At 43.0% G+C, this 20,642-nt stretch overlaps 1 protein-coding gene across 3 annotated transcripts in view; it reads right to left on the bottom strand.

Moving 5' to 3' along the window:
- Nucleotides 1–422: 422 nt before the first annotated feature.
- Nucleotides 423–20,642, bottom strand: part of KCNE2 (potassium voltage-gated channel subfamily E regulatory subunit 2) — a 44,228-nt gene continuing 24,008 nt past the window's right edge. For 2 of the 3 annotated variants that reach the window (XM_057504284.1, XM_057504275.1), the window contains exon 2: nt 423–1,512. In XM_057504284.1, coding sequence (XP_057360267.1) covers nt 1,126–1,512 — 387 coding nt within the window. In that variant the 3' untranslated portion in view covers nt 423–1,125. Of the gene's footprint in view, nt 1,513–7,023; nt 7,087–20,642 lie in introns of those variants that run through there. The other variant, XM_036880247.2, reaches the window with a different exon arrangement.

The raw sequence follows: 20,642 nt of genomic DNA, 5'->3' as shown, positions 1-20,642 counted from the left end.
CAGACTCCCTGTCTACTGAGTGGGTCCCTCTGCTCCCAGAGTCTCATTCATGTCTATACTTCAGGGATCTAAGCCAGTGACCCAAGTAGATGTTGAATGTTGATTGAATGAATTAAGAATGAAGCCAACTAATCTGTGGACTGCAGATTCCTCATCTATACATGAAATGGTCTGACAAGAATATGGTGATTTCCACAGTGCCTTCCAACCCTGACAATTCTTCTACTGGCAATGCCAGGCACAGAATTTTAAGCAACTACTGTGTAGCTTTCCAAAAGGCACCAGCAATTCAGACACATTCTGTACCTTTAGTCTCTTGAAGCATAAGTGAAAATTAGGAATTATAAATAGAAGAAAATAAATTGAGTGAAAAGAATAAGTTGTTTATGAAGCAATGTGATGACTTATTTTTTCTACAACAGTAAGAAGTTTTAAAAGTTAGTTTTCTGTGAAACTTTAAATGTTCATTTATGAATGTTTCTTTTGCAGGATGGTTCTTAAAGATTCTACTTCTCTGGTTTTACAATTGCCCTTGTAAAACACTTGTTTTGTCTTCATACTTCCAAATAAGCAAAATGCCAGGAAAACAGTGCACATAAAGTAACCCCCTGATTATGTTCATTCATCCCTTCAGATACTACATTCATGAATTAAATAAGTACTCCTTTGTTAATCCAATGAGCAAGTGATAGATTTTTGAACCTCAAATTCTGGATACCACATCCAGGTTATTTATAAATTGAACGAGTCACATATAAAATAAGGTTTGATGAGAAAGAACATTCAATGACTTGTTAATCTCTCCTTTATTTCCTCACTGCCACTGCTCAGGCACTTGACTTCAAATCTGGCCTTTATTTTCACTATTGTCATCGATTAAAATGACATTTACATTGCATAGAAAGTAAAAGAAGACTTTAGCATGAATCGGCTCCAATGAGAAGCATGGATCACTGAGATTGAAACCTCATCTGTCTTAGTTGACCAAGCCCATGAACTCCATGAAAATTCTCAGCAGAAAGTGAGGAACTTATTGTCTTCATAGCAATGACAATTTGAGTTTGCTCCATGGCACTGGCATCTCTTTACATCTGGATGTCAGAGTTGGCATTACGCCTTCCTCACTTATGAGGGAGATATTTTGATCCCTGTTGCACCAGTGTTCTCGTGGATGGTGGCCCTTGGCTCTTCGAGATTCAAAATTTGGCTCTTGTACTTCAATTGCCAGTCGTCAACAATGTACTGGTGGTAAGGATCGTTGGAATGTTCTTGTCTCTTGGATTTCACCGTGCTCACCAGGATGGCTACAATAATGAAGGAGAACATTCCGATCATCACCAGAAGGTACAAGATGACATAGTAGAAATTCTCAGCATCAACTTTGGCTTGCAGGGCCTCTTCCTCAGCAGTAGTGTTCCTTCGCCAATTGTCCATATAAGTAATAAAAATCCTTTTGAAGACATCTTCCAGTGTCTGTGTCAGATTGGATAGAGTACGCATAGTTCCCTCCTCCTGCAATTTAAATGAAAACATAGGTGAACAAGTTTAAGAAAATGGATTCTTTCTGTACTTGGCTACTTTAAGATATGGCGAAGGGGCCATGCAAGGGTGGAAGTAGTGTTATTTCTTCTAAACCTGGCTGGTGATTGATTGTGTGCATATTTTGTTATTCTTTAAACTTTTTATATGCATTTTATATCTTTTTTACTTGCCTATATCTTATAATAAATTTAATGGAGGACATAAAACTATGTATGATATGATCCCGACTTACATATGTAAATAAATGTATACATGCAGGTGAAAATGGGAAAAAAGATGGAAATAAATAGCTCAAAATGTTAATAGTAGGTGGAAAACTTAAATAAAATTTTTTTCTTCTTTTTACTTTTCTTGTGTTTAGAATTTTCATCACCAATCTTGAATTATCTCTTTTTAAATAGATCAGTTGCCTCACAACAGCTAGCACAATGCCTTATCCATAAATAGGCATTCGACAAGCATCAGTTGAATGACTGAGACAGTGACTCACATATGTTCTGTGTTTTTAGAGAATTATGGGGCAGAAGATTACAAGGGGCACTGACAGATTTGTTCCATCTTCCATGTCTAGGCAGTGCTTTACCCAAGTATCCCAAAGAGATGAGCATGTACATCTGCATTTGGAAGACATATTTTAGTTAAGTGATGCAATGAAACAAGCTGAGAGATCATTCGTATTTCTCAAGTCCAGTTCTCCTCTCCATGCTCACTATCACTGTTCAGCACCAGCTCTCACTGGGTGACACAATGCACACTAATACAACCCCCCAAAACCACCTCCACGGGGTTGCATCTGTCCCTCTCTGCTCTGCACAGCGCTCAATGTGCTCTTTTTAAGAGGGAAATGGGATCATATCATTCCCTTGCTTTTAAAATGATGCAATACCTTTCTATTGTTCTTGAAATAAAATCCTAGTTCCTCAAAGGGGTTTGTTTGCCTGGTGTGGACTGAGCCGGCCCCTGACCACCTCTGCAATCACTCTAGTCTTACTGGTCTGCCTTCCTCCAAGTCAATCAACGTTCTTCTGCTTCAGGACATTTGCATGTTCTATTCTCTCCACCTGGAATACTTTTGCCTGCCTCTTCCCTCTCCTACCTCCTCTCCCTTTTGGTCCCAGCTCAACTGTCATTCCTGAGACAACTCCCTGGCCCTGCTCTCAATCAGCTCACCCAGTGCCACAACCACTTTTCTGCAATAGCATGTGATTTTTCTTAAAAGTGCTTTTCTTGATATGTGGTGATTATTTGTCTATATTGCTGGTGTGATTGTGTGTGTCTGGGTTTGTGTGTCTGTCGGTGTGTGCACATCACTGTGTGTGATGGTGTATGGTTGGTCCTGCCTTTCCCACAGCTGTCATCACTATGAGGGCACGGCTCTGTAGCCTTTGTCTTCCTTGGTACAGTCATTGTCGGCACAGAGCCTGACACTCTGCAGGCATGCAATGGAGGTTTGATGAATAAATTAATGTGCCAGGCACATGCTAGGCATGGAAATGCAGAGAGGATGAACACAAGAATTCTATCTGTGGATGCTCAGTGTAGTGAGAGAGATGCAAACAAGTGACAAAGTGACGTGCAAAAAATCTAACAGGTACAGACACAATGATAGGGAAGCTCAGAGAATGGAGCTGCACATGGTTCACAGATGGGGCGAGTTAGTGTGAGCAGGGCTGGAGGGAATGTAGGCAGGAAGTAAACCCCTGGTTAGCAGGGACCTGCGGGTCCACCCAGTCAGAAACAACCCAAACGACTGCCCAGTGGCTCTGCCTAATACCTTCTAAAAGCCACGTCCCCCTCTTTAATGTGTCTTTCCTTTCCTCCTATGAAAAGAGATTTCAGATCTCTCCACCTGGGAAGGGAGCACAAATAAACTTCCAGGTCCTTCTCCCATAGAACATGCCTTCCCAACATTTCGCTCACTGAGAATTATCGTAACTAAGATAGTAATTTTTTTCAATATGACATTTTAGATTCCATTATTCAAAGAGCTCTCAGGTCTTCCTCTCCCTCTTCCCTCCATGTAAAGCCTAGTGGGTCGGAAAGAGACTTAACAAATAGACAAGACTGCCCCAAAGTACTTGCCAAGCACGTTTTCCAAGCAATGTAACAGAAGTGTTTTTAAAAAAAATACAGGCCAATGTCAAAAAGAGTAGCTAAACTGGCTTTAATCCTACCCAAGACAGGACTTCACCACCGGCTCCTCAACCCTTGGAAAGACGAGATCTACTCCTCTGGGGGCAATTCATCAACCAAAGACCCTCTTCTCCCACCCCCACCCCAAGCTATACAGGGACTAGTCTTACACGTGAGGAGGCAGGGTGACTTCACCTGCGAGTGTTCTCACCCTCTGTTTCTGCCACCCCTTCAAATCTTTGTCTCATAAGAAAAACTGATTTTGCCATATTTATATTCCCCCTGCTGCACCCTCCAGAGAGAATTCAGTTTCCTTTTGTGAAGCCAAAGTGAAAAAGGTGGGACCTAGGGACAACTAAGAACGGACCAGGGGGGCTAAGTGTAACAAATAAAGGGCTGGTGGTGGGGTGCACAAAACTTACAGGGACGGATCGTGAGGTAGGTGTGGGGTGGTCAAGGGTCCTGAGCACTTGGGGAGTCAGAGAAAACTGGGATGAGGTGGAGGGGGAACCTCTTCTGAGCAGAGAGTTAGATCCCCATAGGGTTCTTCCTGAGCTGCTGTCAAGACTGGAATAATTCTAGTTATGCTTGCTTGTTGGACAGCACTTCTTTGAAGCACCTCCAGTAGACACTAGGCCCCGCGGGCCCTGCCTTGTACTTGGGTTCCCGCAGAGAGGCGTTGGCACTGTAGGTTCCTAAGGGCTTTGAGCGTCTCTGCCCACCCACCTCCTGTCTTATCTCCTCCAAGGGCTGTGCCACCGAGCTTGGGACTCTACCAGTCACCCCTCTGAGCAGAGGAAGTGAAGGTTCCCACATTACATGGGGAGGGCAGTCGAATAGGCTACGCTCACTGCCAACCTTGTTCTGCAAATGTTTTTGACAAAGCAACTCCACCCTCTGTGAAAAATCCAGGCTGGTGCCCAACACAGAAGCTGTGCTTGGTTGTTACCCTCCTGTCCTTTCAGGGCTCTGAGGGAATAGAGACATAGGAGAAGTATGTTTTGATCTTAGCAAGGCCACCCAGGGAAGCCTCAGGTTCCACAGCTGAAATAGGTTCCATAGCTGGCACCTTAAGTTAAGTGCTGAGCGAGAGGGGAAATGGAACCCAAAGCTGGGAGAAGAGACCCTCGTCTTCAAAATGGGCTTCCCCAAGTTGCCGTGCAGGAGGAGGAAGAAATACAGTTCCACATGACAGAGGAGCCTAGCATCCCCAGACTCACACGCAGACATGGTGGAGGGCTCTTGCTGCTCATGGTCCTGACCCCCATCTGGGTTGGCCATCTCTGTCTGTGCTTTTGCGTATTGCCAAGTTCGCTCGCTTGAATCACCCATTCACTGTGTGCTCATGCATGTGAGTCTCAAACCACCCTAGGCATCAAGATTATTACCTCTGTTTTACAAACAAGAAAACATGTTCAGAGAGTTTAAGTGACTGAATCATAATTACACGAGAGCCTGAGCTGCCGGAGGACAGGGTGGTTTCATTCATTCCTCTCTGAATCCCAGGGCCCCACGCTGTGGCGGGCGCAGAACAGGTCTTGGCTAAATGTTTGGTGAATGGACATTCCTCTTTGTTTTAACCTCTTCACTCTTTTACTTTCGTCTTTACTAAATGTTTGGTTAATAGACATTCCTGTCCTGTGTACTGTGGAATTTCACTGGAAACTACCAGAACTGTGACTCAGCTTATTTGCGGGGGAGAGTAGGGGATTTCACAGATCCCTTGAAAAAGGAAGTTAAAGAATTTGATTTGATTTTCCCCTTGAAAAAGGAAATTAAACAATTTGATTAGATTTTTCCCCGGAAACGTGTACATATGCACATACAGAGCTCTACATTCAATTTCGGGGGACTCCTGGGCCCCTACTGCCCAACCAAGAATCTCTGCAAGGAAGTATCTTGGAGATGAGGGGTTCCAGTGCCAGATTCCACTGGAGTTGGGGGGGTTTGTTTCCAGGTGTGGGCATGGCTGAGTTCACCAACCTGTTAGATCTAATACTGATTATTTGTTCAGCCCTTGTAACTTGGATAAGGGCCTGCAGCAAAGCAGATCAGGAAATGCTTTTTGATGAAACTTACTCATAAACTGAAAGGGGCCTATGGAGGTTAAGTACCTAAGTGCTGACCCTGGCCAGGCTGAAGAAGTCAAGTCTACAAGGGATTCACTTGTTGAACACTGCTGCATGAGACATGGCTGAGCAGTCCACTGTCTGTTCCATAACCACAGGAAAAAGCAAATCACAGTGTGTGAAAGCAATTTCACTGATGGACATTAGGCTAAAACATATTCATAGATTTCAATTTATGATTCCCAGGATAGTGGCTAACTGATAGAAATTGACCATATTTGGTACACATGCTTTTCCCTCCCCTAAGTAGAATATGATAATAGGTACTTACTTTAGTAATGAGGGCTATATTTTTATGTTCTCTTGATCCATATTTAATTGCCATTTATATAGGTTAAGATGGCCAAATAGTGGCAGTTTCATATGGTTCAACCCAATATATGTGGACCTACACTTTCTGGCATTTTCAATAAATAGTCCTTGCTCAAAAAACAGGATGGGCCCCTAGAGATTATTTAGGCTGGTTTTTCATGTGGCAGGTGGAGACCACAGAGCTTAAATCACCTGCCCAAGGTCACAGAACTTGTACGTTGGCCACGGTGCTGGGACTAGAAACCCAAGGGCCTCCGGCTGGCGCCCAACACCCCTCTGTCCTAGCAGAGGTCACACATGCCAATAACTCCCCGCTCCCATCACCTGTGGCTGGTCAGCTCAGGCAAAAGAAATAAGCAAGGAGGCTTGAGCTCCCACACATTGATCAGTTGTGCCCTATCTTCAGGACACAGAATGATCCCCTAATTCCAGCCGTGCCTGTCGCAGTGTGTGTAATTTACGACAAAGACAATCTGGACAAGATTAGGAAAGTAATGCCCTCTTGATCCCCAAGCCCAAAGTTCTCTTTTCTCGCACCACCTGGTCTTACAAAAGACAGCAAAGTGTTTCAGGTCTATATCAAGAATAGAAGAATGTATGATTATCTACTGTGAAGTTTCTATAAGAAATTTTCCAAATTTTCATCCAAAAGCAATTATGGAAGAAATGAGTAATCAAAACACTACACTACAGAAGGAAAAGAGGAAGGAGAAAGGGAGGAGAAGGAGAAGAAAGAGGGAGAGGAAAGGAAGGAGGGAAGAAAAAAGGAAGGAAGGAGGAAAAGAGGAAGGGAGGAAAGTCTGTTTTATACCAGGAAAATCATTCTTTCATCATTTTCTGGAAAAGGAAAATAGACGGTTTCTTACTTAATTCCTCAAAAAACAAACAATTTGCAATGGAAGCTTACCTAGGCAGTGTGTGAGCAGTATTAAATTCCTTGCTACAAAGCCAGGCTGTTTGGAAGCTTCTTGGGAGTTGACCGGCTCTTCAGGATTGTGCATAAATCTCAGCCCGCTGGGCACCCCAGCTTCCAGCCAGCCAAGCCCTTGCTAGCTGCAGTCTGCGATCTGAGGCTTTTATGAAGGCGCATGTATAATCTAATCTTCTGTGGGAAGTTAAATACTGACTGGCAGTTGGGAATTAACCTTGGTGCTGGTGGGGTGTGCCTGCTTGGAGTCTGGCACTGGGGAGAGGTGGTACAAATTCCCTCTTCAGGCCCCATGATGCCAACTCCAGCCAGAACAGTGCCTGGGCACAGTGAGCTCCCCTCCCTAGGAGGAGTCCCAGTGGGCAGCTCTGTTCCCCACAGAACTTGTGCAGCGGGAAAGCGTCCCAGAGGGATGAGATGAACATGGCCATCTGGTTGGTGCGGGTTGTGGAGGAGACCAATATGGTTCCAGGCAAGCGCCCCTGCTCTGACCACCTCCTCCTAAGTGTAATTCTGTTTAAATACCCCTCTCTGGGACAATTTCCAAACATCATCGTCTTGTAAAACACAAACTGGCCACAGAAATGGTACTACAGGCAGGAGTTGAAGCAAGTCCCGCAAAGTATGTAGAGACCTCAGAAGAGCTAAACAACCTCTTCACCAGAGATGCTTTTCTGCCAGAATGGAAGTCCTTAGACTCAGACAGAGTGGAGCTTAATAAAAGCTAACATCTAGGAGCATTTCCATGCGCCAGGTCCTTCTTAAATGCTTTTTTTGTATTAGCCTCACGCAATTGTTATCACAACCAAGTGAGGAGGTGTGAGCTTCACAGCTGAGGAGTTCAGGCACAGAGAGGGCAAGAGGTCAGGGTGACATAGAGGTAGAGGCAGGACTTGAATCCAGTCCTGAACAACAGCTAAAGTTACACTCCAACCGAATTGCCTGAGGGCATAGGGCTGGCCATTATTCTGTAATGTAGTTAACATAGTAGGGGGTGATCTAAAGAAATACAAGGATCTCTGTAACTCCACACCAGCTTCTTATGACACCATCTGTCCTCCTAGATTGTCTTCACAGACGGTGTAAGGCAGACCCCACCAGGAGAGAATTTCATGGCCAATTGGGCTGAAAGCACCTCCACAGAAACAGAATAAAGATGTTCAGAGGGCTACCTGGGAAATTCCACTGTGACGGCTGCACCACCTGCTGGTGGAAACAGGGAACAGAGACCTACTACGTTAACTGCTGTAATTTGAAATAATTTTATATCTTAGCCATCTTCCTCCTGCCGCCCGGTGTACTTCAAACCACATTGCTCAGGGCACCATTTAATGAGAAAAATCCAGTTGTAAAACAGTTTACCTTACGTTACACCACCACATTACAGAATCATTGCCTTCAAGGGGCTTGGGTGGGGTGTAACTTCTGCAGCTGCCATTCAGGATTGGATTCAAATCTTGACTCTACCTCTAAGTCATCCTAAAGCTACCCAGGCTCTTTAACTTCAAGTCTTGAATTCTGCTAGTGCAGAGGGGAGGAGAATCCAAACGGTGCACGTCTACGCTGTGGTAATTAGAGGCTGAATTGGAGGAAATACATCGCAGAGGCTAAGTGCTTAGCTCTGGAGGCTGACAAACCAGGTGAGCTGATCACTTAGTGGGATCTTTGGATTCTTCCTCTGTAGGATGGAGAGAATACGAGTTCTTACCTCATTGGGTCTCCATAAAAATTAACTGAGATAATGGATATAAAGCACTTATTACAAAACCCAACACACAGTCAGATAGTAAGTGCCCTATACATATTAGCTTCTGCTACTCTTTTTAAGAGAAATAAGCAAGAGGACCTGGAAGTGAGGAGCAGAGCTTGACCAGACCTCACCTGGGAAAAGAACGTGTCACCACTGCCTGAAGAGATAACGCAATTCAGAAAATCAGGATGAGAAGGACCTGAGGCAATGGGTGCAGAAGCAGAGCATAAAAATGACCCAAGTATCAGAGGCTGGAGAAGAAAATGGAAGGGGGCAGAGAGGTTTCACGTATCCCTCTGACAGGCGTCAGCCCCCTTGACCTTTGCAAAAGGCTCTCAATAGATTCACTCTGCATCATCTCAACAGGAGAGTGAGCAAAATGGTATTTTCCCAGAAAGCAAGGTAAGGAGAAGCAAATGTTCTCACGGAAAAATCAAACCACAGCCCACATCTTTACAGAGCTCCTCTGCCTACATATGGCATGTGTTTTTAAGACCCAGGGAATTGAGTCTGCTTTTGGATTTAAAATTGGATGTTATTCCGTCTGACATCCAGCTCTAAGAAAACCAAAATTCCTTCAAAAGAGAAAAGCAGTGGGGGACTGTTTAGAATTGGGTCTGCCCTTCAAGCTACCAGCACCATTCTCAGGCCCACTATGGATACAAACCAGCAGGCTAACAGCGCTCCTTAAGTAGAATGGAACTGCTAACAACCAATAATGGGGAACGCAGAAAGATGGTAATTATGTTTGGAGAATTTCAAATCAGTTAGTGCCTCTCTGCCTCAAGCCAATCCTGCTGAGAGATATCCTGCATAGGCTCTACCTACTGACCTCCTGTTACGGCCCAGAGCTCTTCTGCCACATCCTCTCCCCTGCCCCACACCCTCCCAGTATAGTTACATCACACTTTAGGGTTAAATTCAACCTCAGAGTTTGCATTTCTCTGATGATCAAAATATTGTCCTTTGATGACCCAAGGAGTGAGCGGTAGTTACATTTTTCCTATACAAGTTTCTGGCTCTCATGGAGTTAATAATCATTTCATTTTTTTCACTTTTGCTTAGCTATCTTTGAATCTCTTTCTTTACCCTTCATTGAATCAACATCATTAGTCTTTAGGGAAAAGAACTTACAGCCATAAATAAGATACCAGTGCATACCTACTAGAATGGCTAAATTTAAAAAACTGACAACACCAAGTGTGAGTGAGAATGTGGAGTAATTGCAACTTTCATACATTGCTGGTGGGAAGAAGGCAAAATGGTACAACCACTTGGAAACAGTTTGGCAGTTTCTTAGAAAGTTATGTTGCCCCCAAAATCCCACTTCTATGTATTTACCTAAGATAAAGAAAAAAGTATGTCCACACACAGACTTACACATGAATGTTCATGGCATCTTTATTCATAATAGCTAAATACTGGAAATAATCCAAACAACGTTCAAGGGATAAATGAATAAACAAATTGTGGTGTATCTATACAATGGAATGTTGCTCAAGAATAAAAAGGAGCAAACCAATGACACATGCAACAACATGGATGAATCTCAAAAGCATTATCTGAGCAAAAGAAGTCAGACACAAAAGAGGTTGTACCCTATGATCCATTTCTAGAAATTCCAGAAAAGGCTAAAGTAATCCTTAAATGAAAGAAAGAAGATCTGTTGTTTCCTGGGACCAGATAAGATTCTCGAGTGGCTGAATTGTTCTACATCTTGATTATTGTGGTGGTTGCCTGGGTGTATACACCTGTCAAGACTCATCAAACAGTGCACTTATAATGGGCACATGTAATTTATGCAACTTCATGTAAAATATACCACAATAAAGTTGCTTTATTAAAAATGCATGTTTATGCAGGTGACTTGTCAGCCTACATCTCCAGCCCAGTCCTCTCATGTACAGACTCAAATGTGCAAATGCTTATCTGACATTTCTACTTGGATGTCCAATGGGCAAATCAACTTCAAAGGTCCAAACAGAACTCTTAACTCTCCCACTAGATCTGCTCCTCCCTATGCTCCATCACAGCAAAGTAGCCCCCCTAGCCTCTCAGTTCCTCCAGCCAAAAGCCTAACAATTACCACTGATTCTTTCTTTTACTCACCTTCCACGTCTCATCCATTAGCAAATAATGTCAACTGCCTCCCATCAAAGAAAATCTGTCTGAACTTGAGCATGGGTATATGACTTTGGCGGACACTGAACCTACCAGAACATTAGCAACCATCCCAACTTCTTTCAAATCTGTGCCTGAGCTTTTGTGCTGTAAATTAGAATACAGCCAATTGCAAAGAAGAGTTACAATCCATCTCATGAGCCAACCAGACACCTGTCCTAAGTAGCATGCCTTTTTTTGTTGTTGTGCTTCTCACTGTTGTCCTAAACCTGGTTTTTTCCATTTCTGCACAGGCAGGCCCTTTGAACTTCTCTGCTTTGCCTGGAAAGCAGTACATTCAGCTTTATTTTTACAGCTCTAGTGGTTTTATGTTTTGATTTGACACCTCAAAACACATCCCAGCTCAGCCTATTGTCTTCAAACCACCCTCAACTCAAGGCTAGACTGTGACATGACTTGTTCACTGCCTTCAGCTTTACACTTTTGTCCCCATTCATCCACTTCTAAGAGCAACCAGTATGATCTTTTAGAACATAAACCAGAATGTGTTATTCCCCTGTATAAACTCTCCACTCGTTTCCCAACACCTTCAGAATTAAATCCAGAATCCTTGTGCAGCCTGTAGAGGAGGCCACAGACTGGGCCATAGACCAGGCCATAGACCAGGCCACAGACAGGGCCATAGACCAGGCCAGAGAGCGCCCCGCCACTGCTGCCCTCCCTGACCTCATCCTCCCCTTATAGCCTGATCCTGCCTTCTCATTTCTGCGAAGCATCTATATTCATTTCCTGTTGTTGTTGTAACAAAGTGCCACAAAACTGGGGGGTTAAAACAACATAAATTTATTAGCTTAGTCTTCTGGAGGTCAGAAGTCCATAGACAGGGCCAAGACGGGGTGTCTTAGACAAAGTGGGTGTCCCTGGGCTAATTTCAGATGTCAGCAGGCCTGGTTCCTTCAGAGATGGGCGAGAACCTGCTGCCTTACCTACCCCAGCCTCTAGAGGCCGACCCACTCCAGGGCTCACTGCCTCTTCCTCGCAGCCCCCGGCCTCTGCTCCCACCAGCACACCTCTTACTAACTCTGATCCTCCTGCCGTCCTCTTACAGGGACTTTTGTGATTGTACTTGGCCTGCCCAGAGAATCCAGGATAGCCTTCACGTATCCTGAATCTCGAGAATATTAATTTAATTGCAACTGCAAAATCTTTTTTACCACATAAGGTAGTATGGTCACAGGTTCCAGGGATAGGATAGGGACATCTTGGAGTGGCTGTAAGTCAGCCTGCCTCAGTATCTTTGCCCCAGCTATTCCCTCTGTATGGAATGCTCTTTCTGCAGATCTCAGAACAGGCCACTTCTTTATTTCAAATGACATCTCAGACAGGAATATTTCCTGCCCTTCCAATCTGTAATATTGACATGCACCCCAGTCACCAGCTACCCTGTTCTATTTCCCTCATAGCATATTTTATTGTTTAAATTGTCCAGGGCTGTCATATACTGTTGCATAGATGGGGCAATGCACAACCTGGGGATGCCATTCACTTAGACTAGCCTGTGAATGTAGTCTGGGCACAGCCTACCCCACTATACATGGCATGTTTGAATTCAGAGATTACCTTGTTTTATTGTTTGTTATTTTCTTTTCTGTCTCTAACTAGAACTTGAGCTCCATGACAGTATGAACTTTGCATTGCTCTAAGTCTGGTTGAACAAATGCTTTCAATTCTTACAAAACTCTAGGAAAAGTGACAAGTCTAGATTCCAGCTTTCATGAAATCAACAACCCTATGTATTTACAAGATAATTCTCCCAATCAAAAAGATGCTTGGAAAAGAAAACCTTCACCATTTCAAAACCATTAACAGTACATGGACTTTTGAAATGGGGCTCATAAAACAGGACATTTTCCTGGATGGTCTTAGCACATACATAATAGTTTTGTGCAAAGCTGGAGCTGGCCGTGCTGAGAAACACTGGTGGTTTCACACCCATGCACATTGAGCTTCTCATCTGTCCATGCCCACCTTCAGAATATTAGAAGACATGACAATGGTTCTGAAGGGGATGACGGCATTTGACTTAAGGGTTTACTCAATGTTTCTTCTTCTTAAATGACAAACTTGGCCATTTCCAATAAATACAGCCTCACCAAGGACTCTCCAAACATGGGGCTTCTTTTGTTTAGCAATGAAGAAAGCAACCTTGCAGAATGCTTTCGAGATGCCTTTTCTGAGGGAGCAAACAGAGCTTTGTTAACTTTCAGAGGGAGCATTCACCCAAGGTCTCCCCCAGCTTTGCTGGCGTCATGCTTCTGGAATGACAGTCATACCACCACGAAGCAGCAGGCCTGTGTTGTAAAGTCAGAAGACACCTTGGCTTCATTATTTTCTATTTTCCTTGATGTCACTCAACTTCAGTGAGGCCCAAAGTCCACAAAGACAGATATCATGGACATAATGGCAGGTCTTGTCTTTAGTTTCTCTTGGTGGAAAATGAAGCAGCATTTTGCTCATGAGGGTGGCATGTCCCCCGGAGTCTCCAGCAGCATTTTTCCCTGGGGCATTTTATCTGGAGTGAAATGATACCTTACCATTACACTAGGGTTATTTTACAAAGATGATTTTCAAAGGAGATAATCAACACAAACAAAAAAGAATCCCAGCACTCAGGCCATAGGTGTGTGGGGATTAAAACTGGATGGCAAAGATGGCACATTGAGTAGGGCAGCAGAATCTCCTCCCAAATTCATATATATTTGTGAAAATACAACAAATACAACTACGCCTAACAGAGAGACCAGAAGATACAGTAAAACAGCCAGGCTACACCTACATCTGTGAGAACTCAGCATCTCAGGAAGGGGGTAAGATACAAGCAGTGACCCAGCAGGACCCGAGCGCTCCCCCCATCCCACTGGTGGGAGGAAAGGAGTCAGAGCCAGGAGGGAGTGGAAGCTCAGGACAGCTAAATAGCCAGCCCTAGCCATCTGCACCGGAAGCTCAGACACACATTGCACGGTGTGCTGGATATTAGAGAAATAGAAAAGTAAAATTTGCAAGCTGGTCCCCACAGCTGGCTCCCCTGGGACAAAAGAAAAGTGGGTGCTTTTTGAAACTCTTAAAAGGACAGGGGCCTCACAGTTGGATGGAATCGTTCCAGCACACTCAGCCCAGCAGGCTGGGAATCCTGAGGAACTTCAGGCAACCCAGTCCCCTGGGTGGCAACGCAGCCCTGAAGCTCCTCACAGCAATAAGCAGCCTGCCAGTCATTCCCCCGGCTGGTGCAGCCCTGCCACAGCAGCAGAGCAGCCAGATAGTGGCCCTGCCCACAGCAACCACATAGAGTCTCCTCCCCATGTGCAGCTGCCTAGGCCGGACCCAGAGGCCACCGCCAATGTGCAGCTGCCTGGATCAGGCAAAGGAGCTGGGGCAAGGCGCAAAGAGGTGCTGTTCTCACAGGAGAGCACACGCAGCGCACCTGCCACTCCCCACAGGGCTCTGGGCTGCCCCAGGGGCTTCCCTGACCATGGCAGCTCAGGGAATTACCCAGAAGCTGCTCCTGGTGTGCGGGTAACTGACACAGGCAGTGGTGAAGTGCAAGGCCACCAGCAAGCAGGAAGGGACTTTGTTCTCTCAGCTGACACATGTGCCATCCACCTACGACTACCTCTATCACCACTAAAAGGCAAAAGAATTTGGTCCAGTCAAGAATCACCCAGACAACCCCTGAGAGAGGGCTGGGGGAGATAGATTTAACCAATCTACCTGAAAAATAATTCAAAATAAAGGTCATAACCATGCTGATGGAGCTGCAGAGAAATATGCAAGAGCTAAGGGATGAAGTAAGGAGGGAGATTATAGAAATGAAACAATCTCTGGAAGGATTGAAGAGCAGACTGGATGAGGTGCAAGAGACTGTTAATAGAATAGAAATCAGAGAGCAGGAATACAGAGAAGCTGAGGCAGAGAGATAAAAGGATCTCCAGGAAAGAAAGAATATTAAGAGAACTGTGTGACCAATCCAAACAGAACAATATTCGCATTATAGGGGTACCAGAAGAAGAAGAAGAGAGAAAAAGGGATAGAAAGTATCTTTGAAGAAATAATTGCTGAAAACTTCCCCAAACTGGGGGAGGAAATAGTCTCTCAGACCATGGAAGCCCACAGATCTCCCAACAAAAGGGATCCAATAAGGACAACACCAAGACATATAATAATTAAAATGGCAAAGATTAAAGACAAGGACAGAGTATTAAAGGCAGCCAGAGAGAGAAAAAAAGATCACCTACAAAGGAAAACCCATCAGGCCATCATCAGACTTCTCAACAGAAACCTTACAGGCCAGAAGAGAATGGCATGATATATTTAATGCAATGAAACAGAAGGGCCTTGAACCAAGAATACTGTATCCAGCATGATTATCATTTAAATATGAAGGAGGGATTAAACAATTCCCAGACAAGAAAAAGTTGAGGGAATTTGCCTCCCACAGACCACCTCTCCAGGGTATTTTAAAGGGACTGCTCTAGATGGAAGCATTCCTAAGGCTAAATAGATGTCACCAGAGAAAATAAAGTCACAGCAAAGAAAGCAGACCAACCAAATACTAACTAAAGGCAAAAAATAAAATAAACTATTCACAAAAGCAGTCAAAGGAAACACAAAAGAGTACAGAATAAAATACCTAACATGTAAAGAATGGAGGAGGAGGAATAAGAAGGAAGAGAAATAAAGAATCATTACACTGTGTTTATAATAGCTTAATAAATGAGTTAAGTTAGATGGTTAGATAGTAAAGAAGCTACCCTTGAACCTTTGGTAACCATGATTCTAAAGCCTGCAATGGCAATAAGTACATATCTCTCAATAGTCACCCTAAATGTAAATGGACTGAATGCACCAATCAAAAGACACAGAGTAATAGAATGGGTAAAAAAGCAAGACCCATCTATATGCTGTTTACAAGAGACTCACCTCAAACCCAAAGACATACACAGACTAAAAGTCAAGGGATGGAAAAAGATATTTCATGCAAACAATAGGGAGAAAAAAGCAGGTGTTGCAGTACTTGTATCAGACAACATAGACTTCAAAACAAAGAAAGTAGCAAGATATAAAGAAGGACATTACATAATGATAAAGGGGTTAGTCCAACAAGAGGATATAACCATTATAAATATATATGCACCCAGTACAGGAGCACCAACATATGTGAAACAAATACTAATGGAATTAAAGGAGGGAATAGAAAGCAATTCATTCATTCTAGGAGACTTCAACACACCACTCACTCCAAAGGACAGATCCACCAGACAGAAAATAAGTAAGGACACAGAGGCACTGAACAACACACTAGAACAGATGGACCTAACAGACATCTACAGAACTCTACACCCAAAAGCAGCAGGATACACATTCTTCTCAAGTGCGCATGGAACATTTTCCAGAATAGACCACATACTAGGCCACAAAAAGAACCTCAGTAAATTCAAAAGATTGAAATTCTACCAACCAGCTTCTCAGACCACAAAGGTATAAAACTAGAAATAAATTGTATAAAGAAAACAAGAAGGCTCACAAACACATAGAGGCTTAACAACATGCTCCTAAATAATCAATGGATCAATGACCAAATTAAAACAGAGATCAAGCAATATATGGAGACAAATGACAATAATAGCATAAAGCCCCAACTTCTGTGGGACGCAGTGAAGGCAGTTCTAAGAGGAAAGTATATAGCAATCCAGGCCTATTAACGGAAGGAAGAACAATCCCAAATAAATAGTCTAAAGTCACAATTATTGAAATTGGGAAAAGAATAACAAATGAGGCCCAAAGTCAGCAGAAGGAGGGACAAAATAAAGATCAGAGAAGAAATAAATAAAATTGAGAAGAATAAAACAATAGAAAAAATCAATGAAACCAAGAGCTGGTTCTTTGAGAAAATAAACAAAATAGATAAGCCCCAAGCCAGACTTATTAAGAAAAAAAGAGAATCTACATACATCAACTGAATCAGAAATGAGAAAGGAAAAATCATGACGGATGCCACAGAAATACAAAGAATTATTAGATAATTCTATGAGAACCTATATATGCTAACAAGCTGGAAAACCTAGAAGAAATGGACAACTACTAGAAAAATACAACCTTCCAAGACTGACTAAGGAAGAAACAGAAAATCTAAACAGACCAATTACCAGCAACGGAATCGAATTGGTAATCAAAAAACTACACAAGAACAAAACCCCTGATCCAGATGGATTCACTGCTGAATTTTATCAGACATGTAGAGAAGACATAATACCCATTCTCCTTAAAGTTTTCCAAAAAATAGAAGAGGAGGGAATACTCCCAAACTCATTCTATGAAGCCAGCATCACTCTAATACCAAAACCAGGCAAAGACACCACAAAAAAAGAAAATTACAGACCAATATCTCTGATGAACACAGATGCAAAAATACTCAACAAAATATTAGCAAACCAAAGTCAAAAATACATCAAGAAGATAATACATCATGATCAAGTGGGATTCATCTCAGGGATGCAAGGATGGTACAACATTAGAAAATCCATCAACATCATCCACCACATCAACAAAAAGAAAGACAAAAACCACACGATCATCTCCATAGATGCTGAAAAAGCATTTGACAAAATTCAACATCCATTCATGATAAAATCTCTCAACAACATGGGTATAGAGGGCAAGTACCTCAACATAATAAAGGCCATATATGACAAACCAACAGTCAACATCATACTTAACAGCGAGAAGTTGAAGGCTTTTCACCTAAGATCGGGAACAAGACAAGGATGCCCACTCTCCCCACTGTTATTCAACATAGTACTGGAGGTCCTAGCCATGGCAATCATACAAAACAAAGAAATACAAGGCATCCAGATTGGTAAAGAAGATGTCAAACTGTCACTATTTGCAGATGACATGATATTGTACATAAAAAACCCTAAAGACTCCACTCCAAAACTACTAGAACTAATATCTGAATTCAGCAAAGTTGCAGGATACAAAATTGATACACAGAAATATGTTGCTTTCCTATACACTAATGATGAACTAACAGAAAGAGAAATGAGGAAAACAATTCCATTCACAATAGCATCAAAAAGAATAAAATACCTAGGAATAAACCTAACCAAGGAAGTAAAAGACCTATACCCTGAAAACTACAAGACACTCTTAAGAGAAATTAAAGAGGACACTAACAAATGGAAACTCATCCCATGCTCTTGGCTAGGAAGAATTAATATTGTCAAAATGGCCATCCTGCCTAAAGCAATATACAGATTCAATGCAAACTCTATCAAAATACCAAAAGCATTCTTCAACGAACCAGAACAAATAGTTCAAAAATTCATATGGAACCACCAAAGACCCTGAATAGCCAAAGCAATCCTGAGAAGGAAGAATAAAACAGGGGGCATCTCACTTCCCAACTTCAAGCTCCACTACAAAGCCACAGTAATCAAGACAATTTAGTACTGGCACAAGAACAGCCCCACAGACCAGTGAAACAGAATAGAGAGTCCAGATATTAACCCAAACATACATGGTCAATTAATATATGATAAAGGAGCCATGGACATACAATGGGAAAATGACAGCCTCTTCAATAGCTGGTGTTGGCAAAACTGGACAGCTACAAGCAAGAGAATGAAACTGGATCATTGTCTAACCCCATACACAAAGGTAAATTCAAAATGGATCAAGACCTGAATGTAAGTCATGAAACCATAAAAGTTTTAGAAAAAAATGTAGGCAAAAGTCTCTTGGACATAAACATAAGCAACTTCTTCATGAACATATCTCCCCAGGTAAGGGAAACAAAAGCAAAAATGAACAAGTGGGACTATATCAAGCTGAAAAGCTTCTGTGCAGCAAAGGACACCATCAATAGAACAAAGAGGCATCCTACAGTATGGGAGAACATATTCATAAAAGACAGATCTGATAAAGGGTTGACATCCAAAATATATAAAGAGCTCACACACCTCAACACACAAAAAGCAAATAATCCAATTAATAAATGGGCACAGGATCTGAACACACACTTCTCCAAAGAAGAAATTCAGATGGCCAACAGACACATGAAAAGATGCTCCACATCCCTAATCATCAGAGAAATGCAAATTAAAACCACAATGAGATATCACCTCACACCAGTAAGGATGGCCACCATCCAAAAGGCAAACAACAACAAATCTTGGTGAAGTTGTGGAGAAAGGGGAACACTCCTACACTGCTGGTGGGAATGTAAATTAGTTCAACCATTGTGGAAAGCAGTATGAAGATTCCTCAAAAAACTCAAAATAGAAATACCATTTGACCCAGGAATTCCACTCCTAGGAATTTACCCTAAGAATGCAGCACTCCAATTTGAAAAAAACAGTTGCACCCCTATGTTTATCGCTGCACTATTTACAATAGCCAAGAAATGGAAGCAACCTAAGTGTCCATCAGTAGATGAATGGATAAAGAAGATGTGGTACATATACATAATGGAATATTATTCAGCCATAGAAGAAAACAAATCCTACCATTTGCAACAACATGGATGGAGCTAGAGGGTATTATGCTCAGTGAAATATGTCAAGCGGAGAAAGAGAAATGCCAAATGATTTCACTCATCTGTGGAGTATAAGAACAAAGGAAAAACGGAAGGAACAAAACAGCAGCAGAATCACAGAACCCAAGAATGGACTAACAGTTACCGAAGGGAAAGGGACTGGGAAGGATGGGTGGGAAGGGAGGGATAAGGGTGGGAAAAAAGAAAGGGGGCATTATGATTAGCATGTATAATGTGGGGGGCAGGGCATAGGGAGGGCTGTGCAACAAAGAGAAGACAAGTAGTGACTCTACAGCATCTTACTACGCTGATGGACAGTGACTGTAATGGGGTATGTGGGGGGGACTTGGTGATGGGGGAAGTCTAGTAAACAATGTTCCTCATGTAATTGTAGATTAATGATAACAAAAGAAAAAAAAATGGGATGGCAAGGTGAGAAGGGAAGCCTGGAGCCAGAGGGACAGCCATGGGGGCTTCATTTCCCCAAGGAGCTTGGGAGGCCTGTGCGCCCTTGTAGGGAAAAGTGGGTCAATGCAGACAAGGGGACAGAGGAGGAGCCTGTTTTTCAGTTTGTCAATAATCAGGCCTGTGCTTTGATCTCTGCTTAGAACCCAGGTTCCTGGTAGTGCATCCAAACTCTTTCCAGATGTGTCCTCGGTGACCTTTCTCCTCATTCACAAGCCTTTGGTTTGGCAGATTGTTGAGCGGGTTGTCCAGGGCAGGAAGAGACCCCCAGGCACTCCCTAGGAACACACACCCTGTTGCCATGGACTCCCAGGCCTCTGCCCTCCTGACACACTCAGGTTTGGCCTCAATAGCGGAGATTTGCCAAACCCAAGCACCTTCTCCCTTAAGGAATCTTTGCTAAGAGCTCTGTCTCCTTGGCTACTTAGAACAAACCCATGGCTCCTTGCTTGCCTTACAGAAGACGATTTCCAGGCCTCTCCTGGGTTCCAGAGTGTGGCAGTTTTAAGAGTTTGTGTCACTTCATACCTGTCAGGATGGTTGTTATCAAAAAAATCAGAAGACAGTGTTAGCAAGGATGTGGAGAAACTGGAACCCTTGCACACTGTTGGTGGAAATGAAAAATGATGCAGTTGCCGTGGGAAAAAAAATTAACACTAGAACTATTCT

Source organism: Manis pentadactyla, chromosome 1 (genome assembly GCF_030020395.1).
Source record: "Manis pentadactyla isolate mManPen7 chromosome 1, mManPen7.hap1, whole genome shotgun sequence".
NCBI lineage: Eukaryota > Metazoa > Chordata > Mammalia > Pholidota > Manidae > Manis > Manis pentadactyla.
The sequence above is the reverse complement of the archived record's forward strand: the minus strand, read 5'-3'. Positions and strand labels throughout refer to the sequence as shown.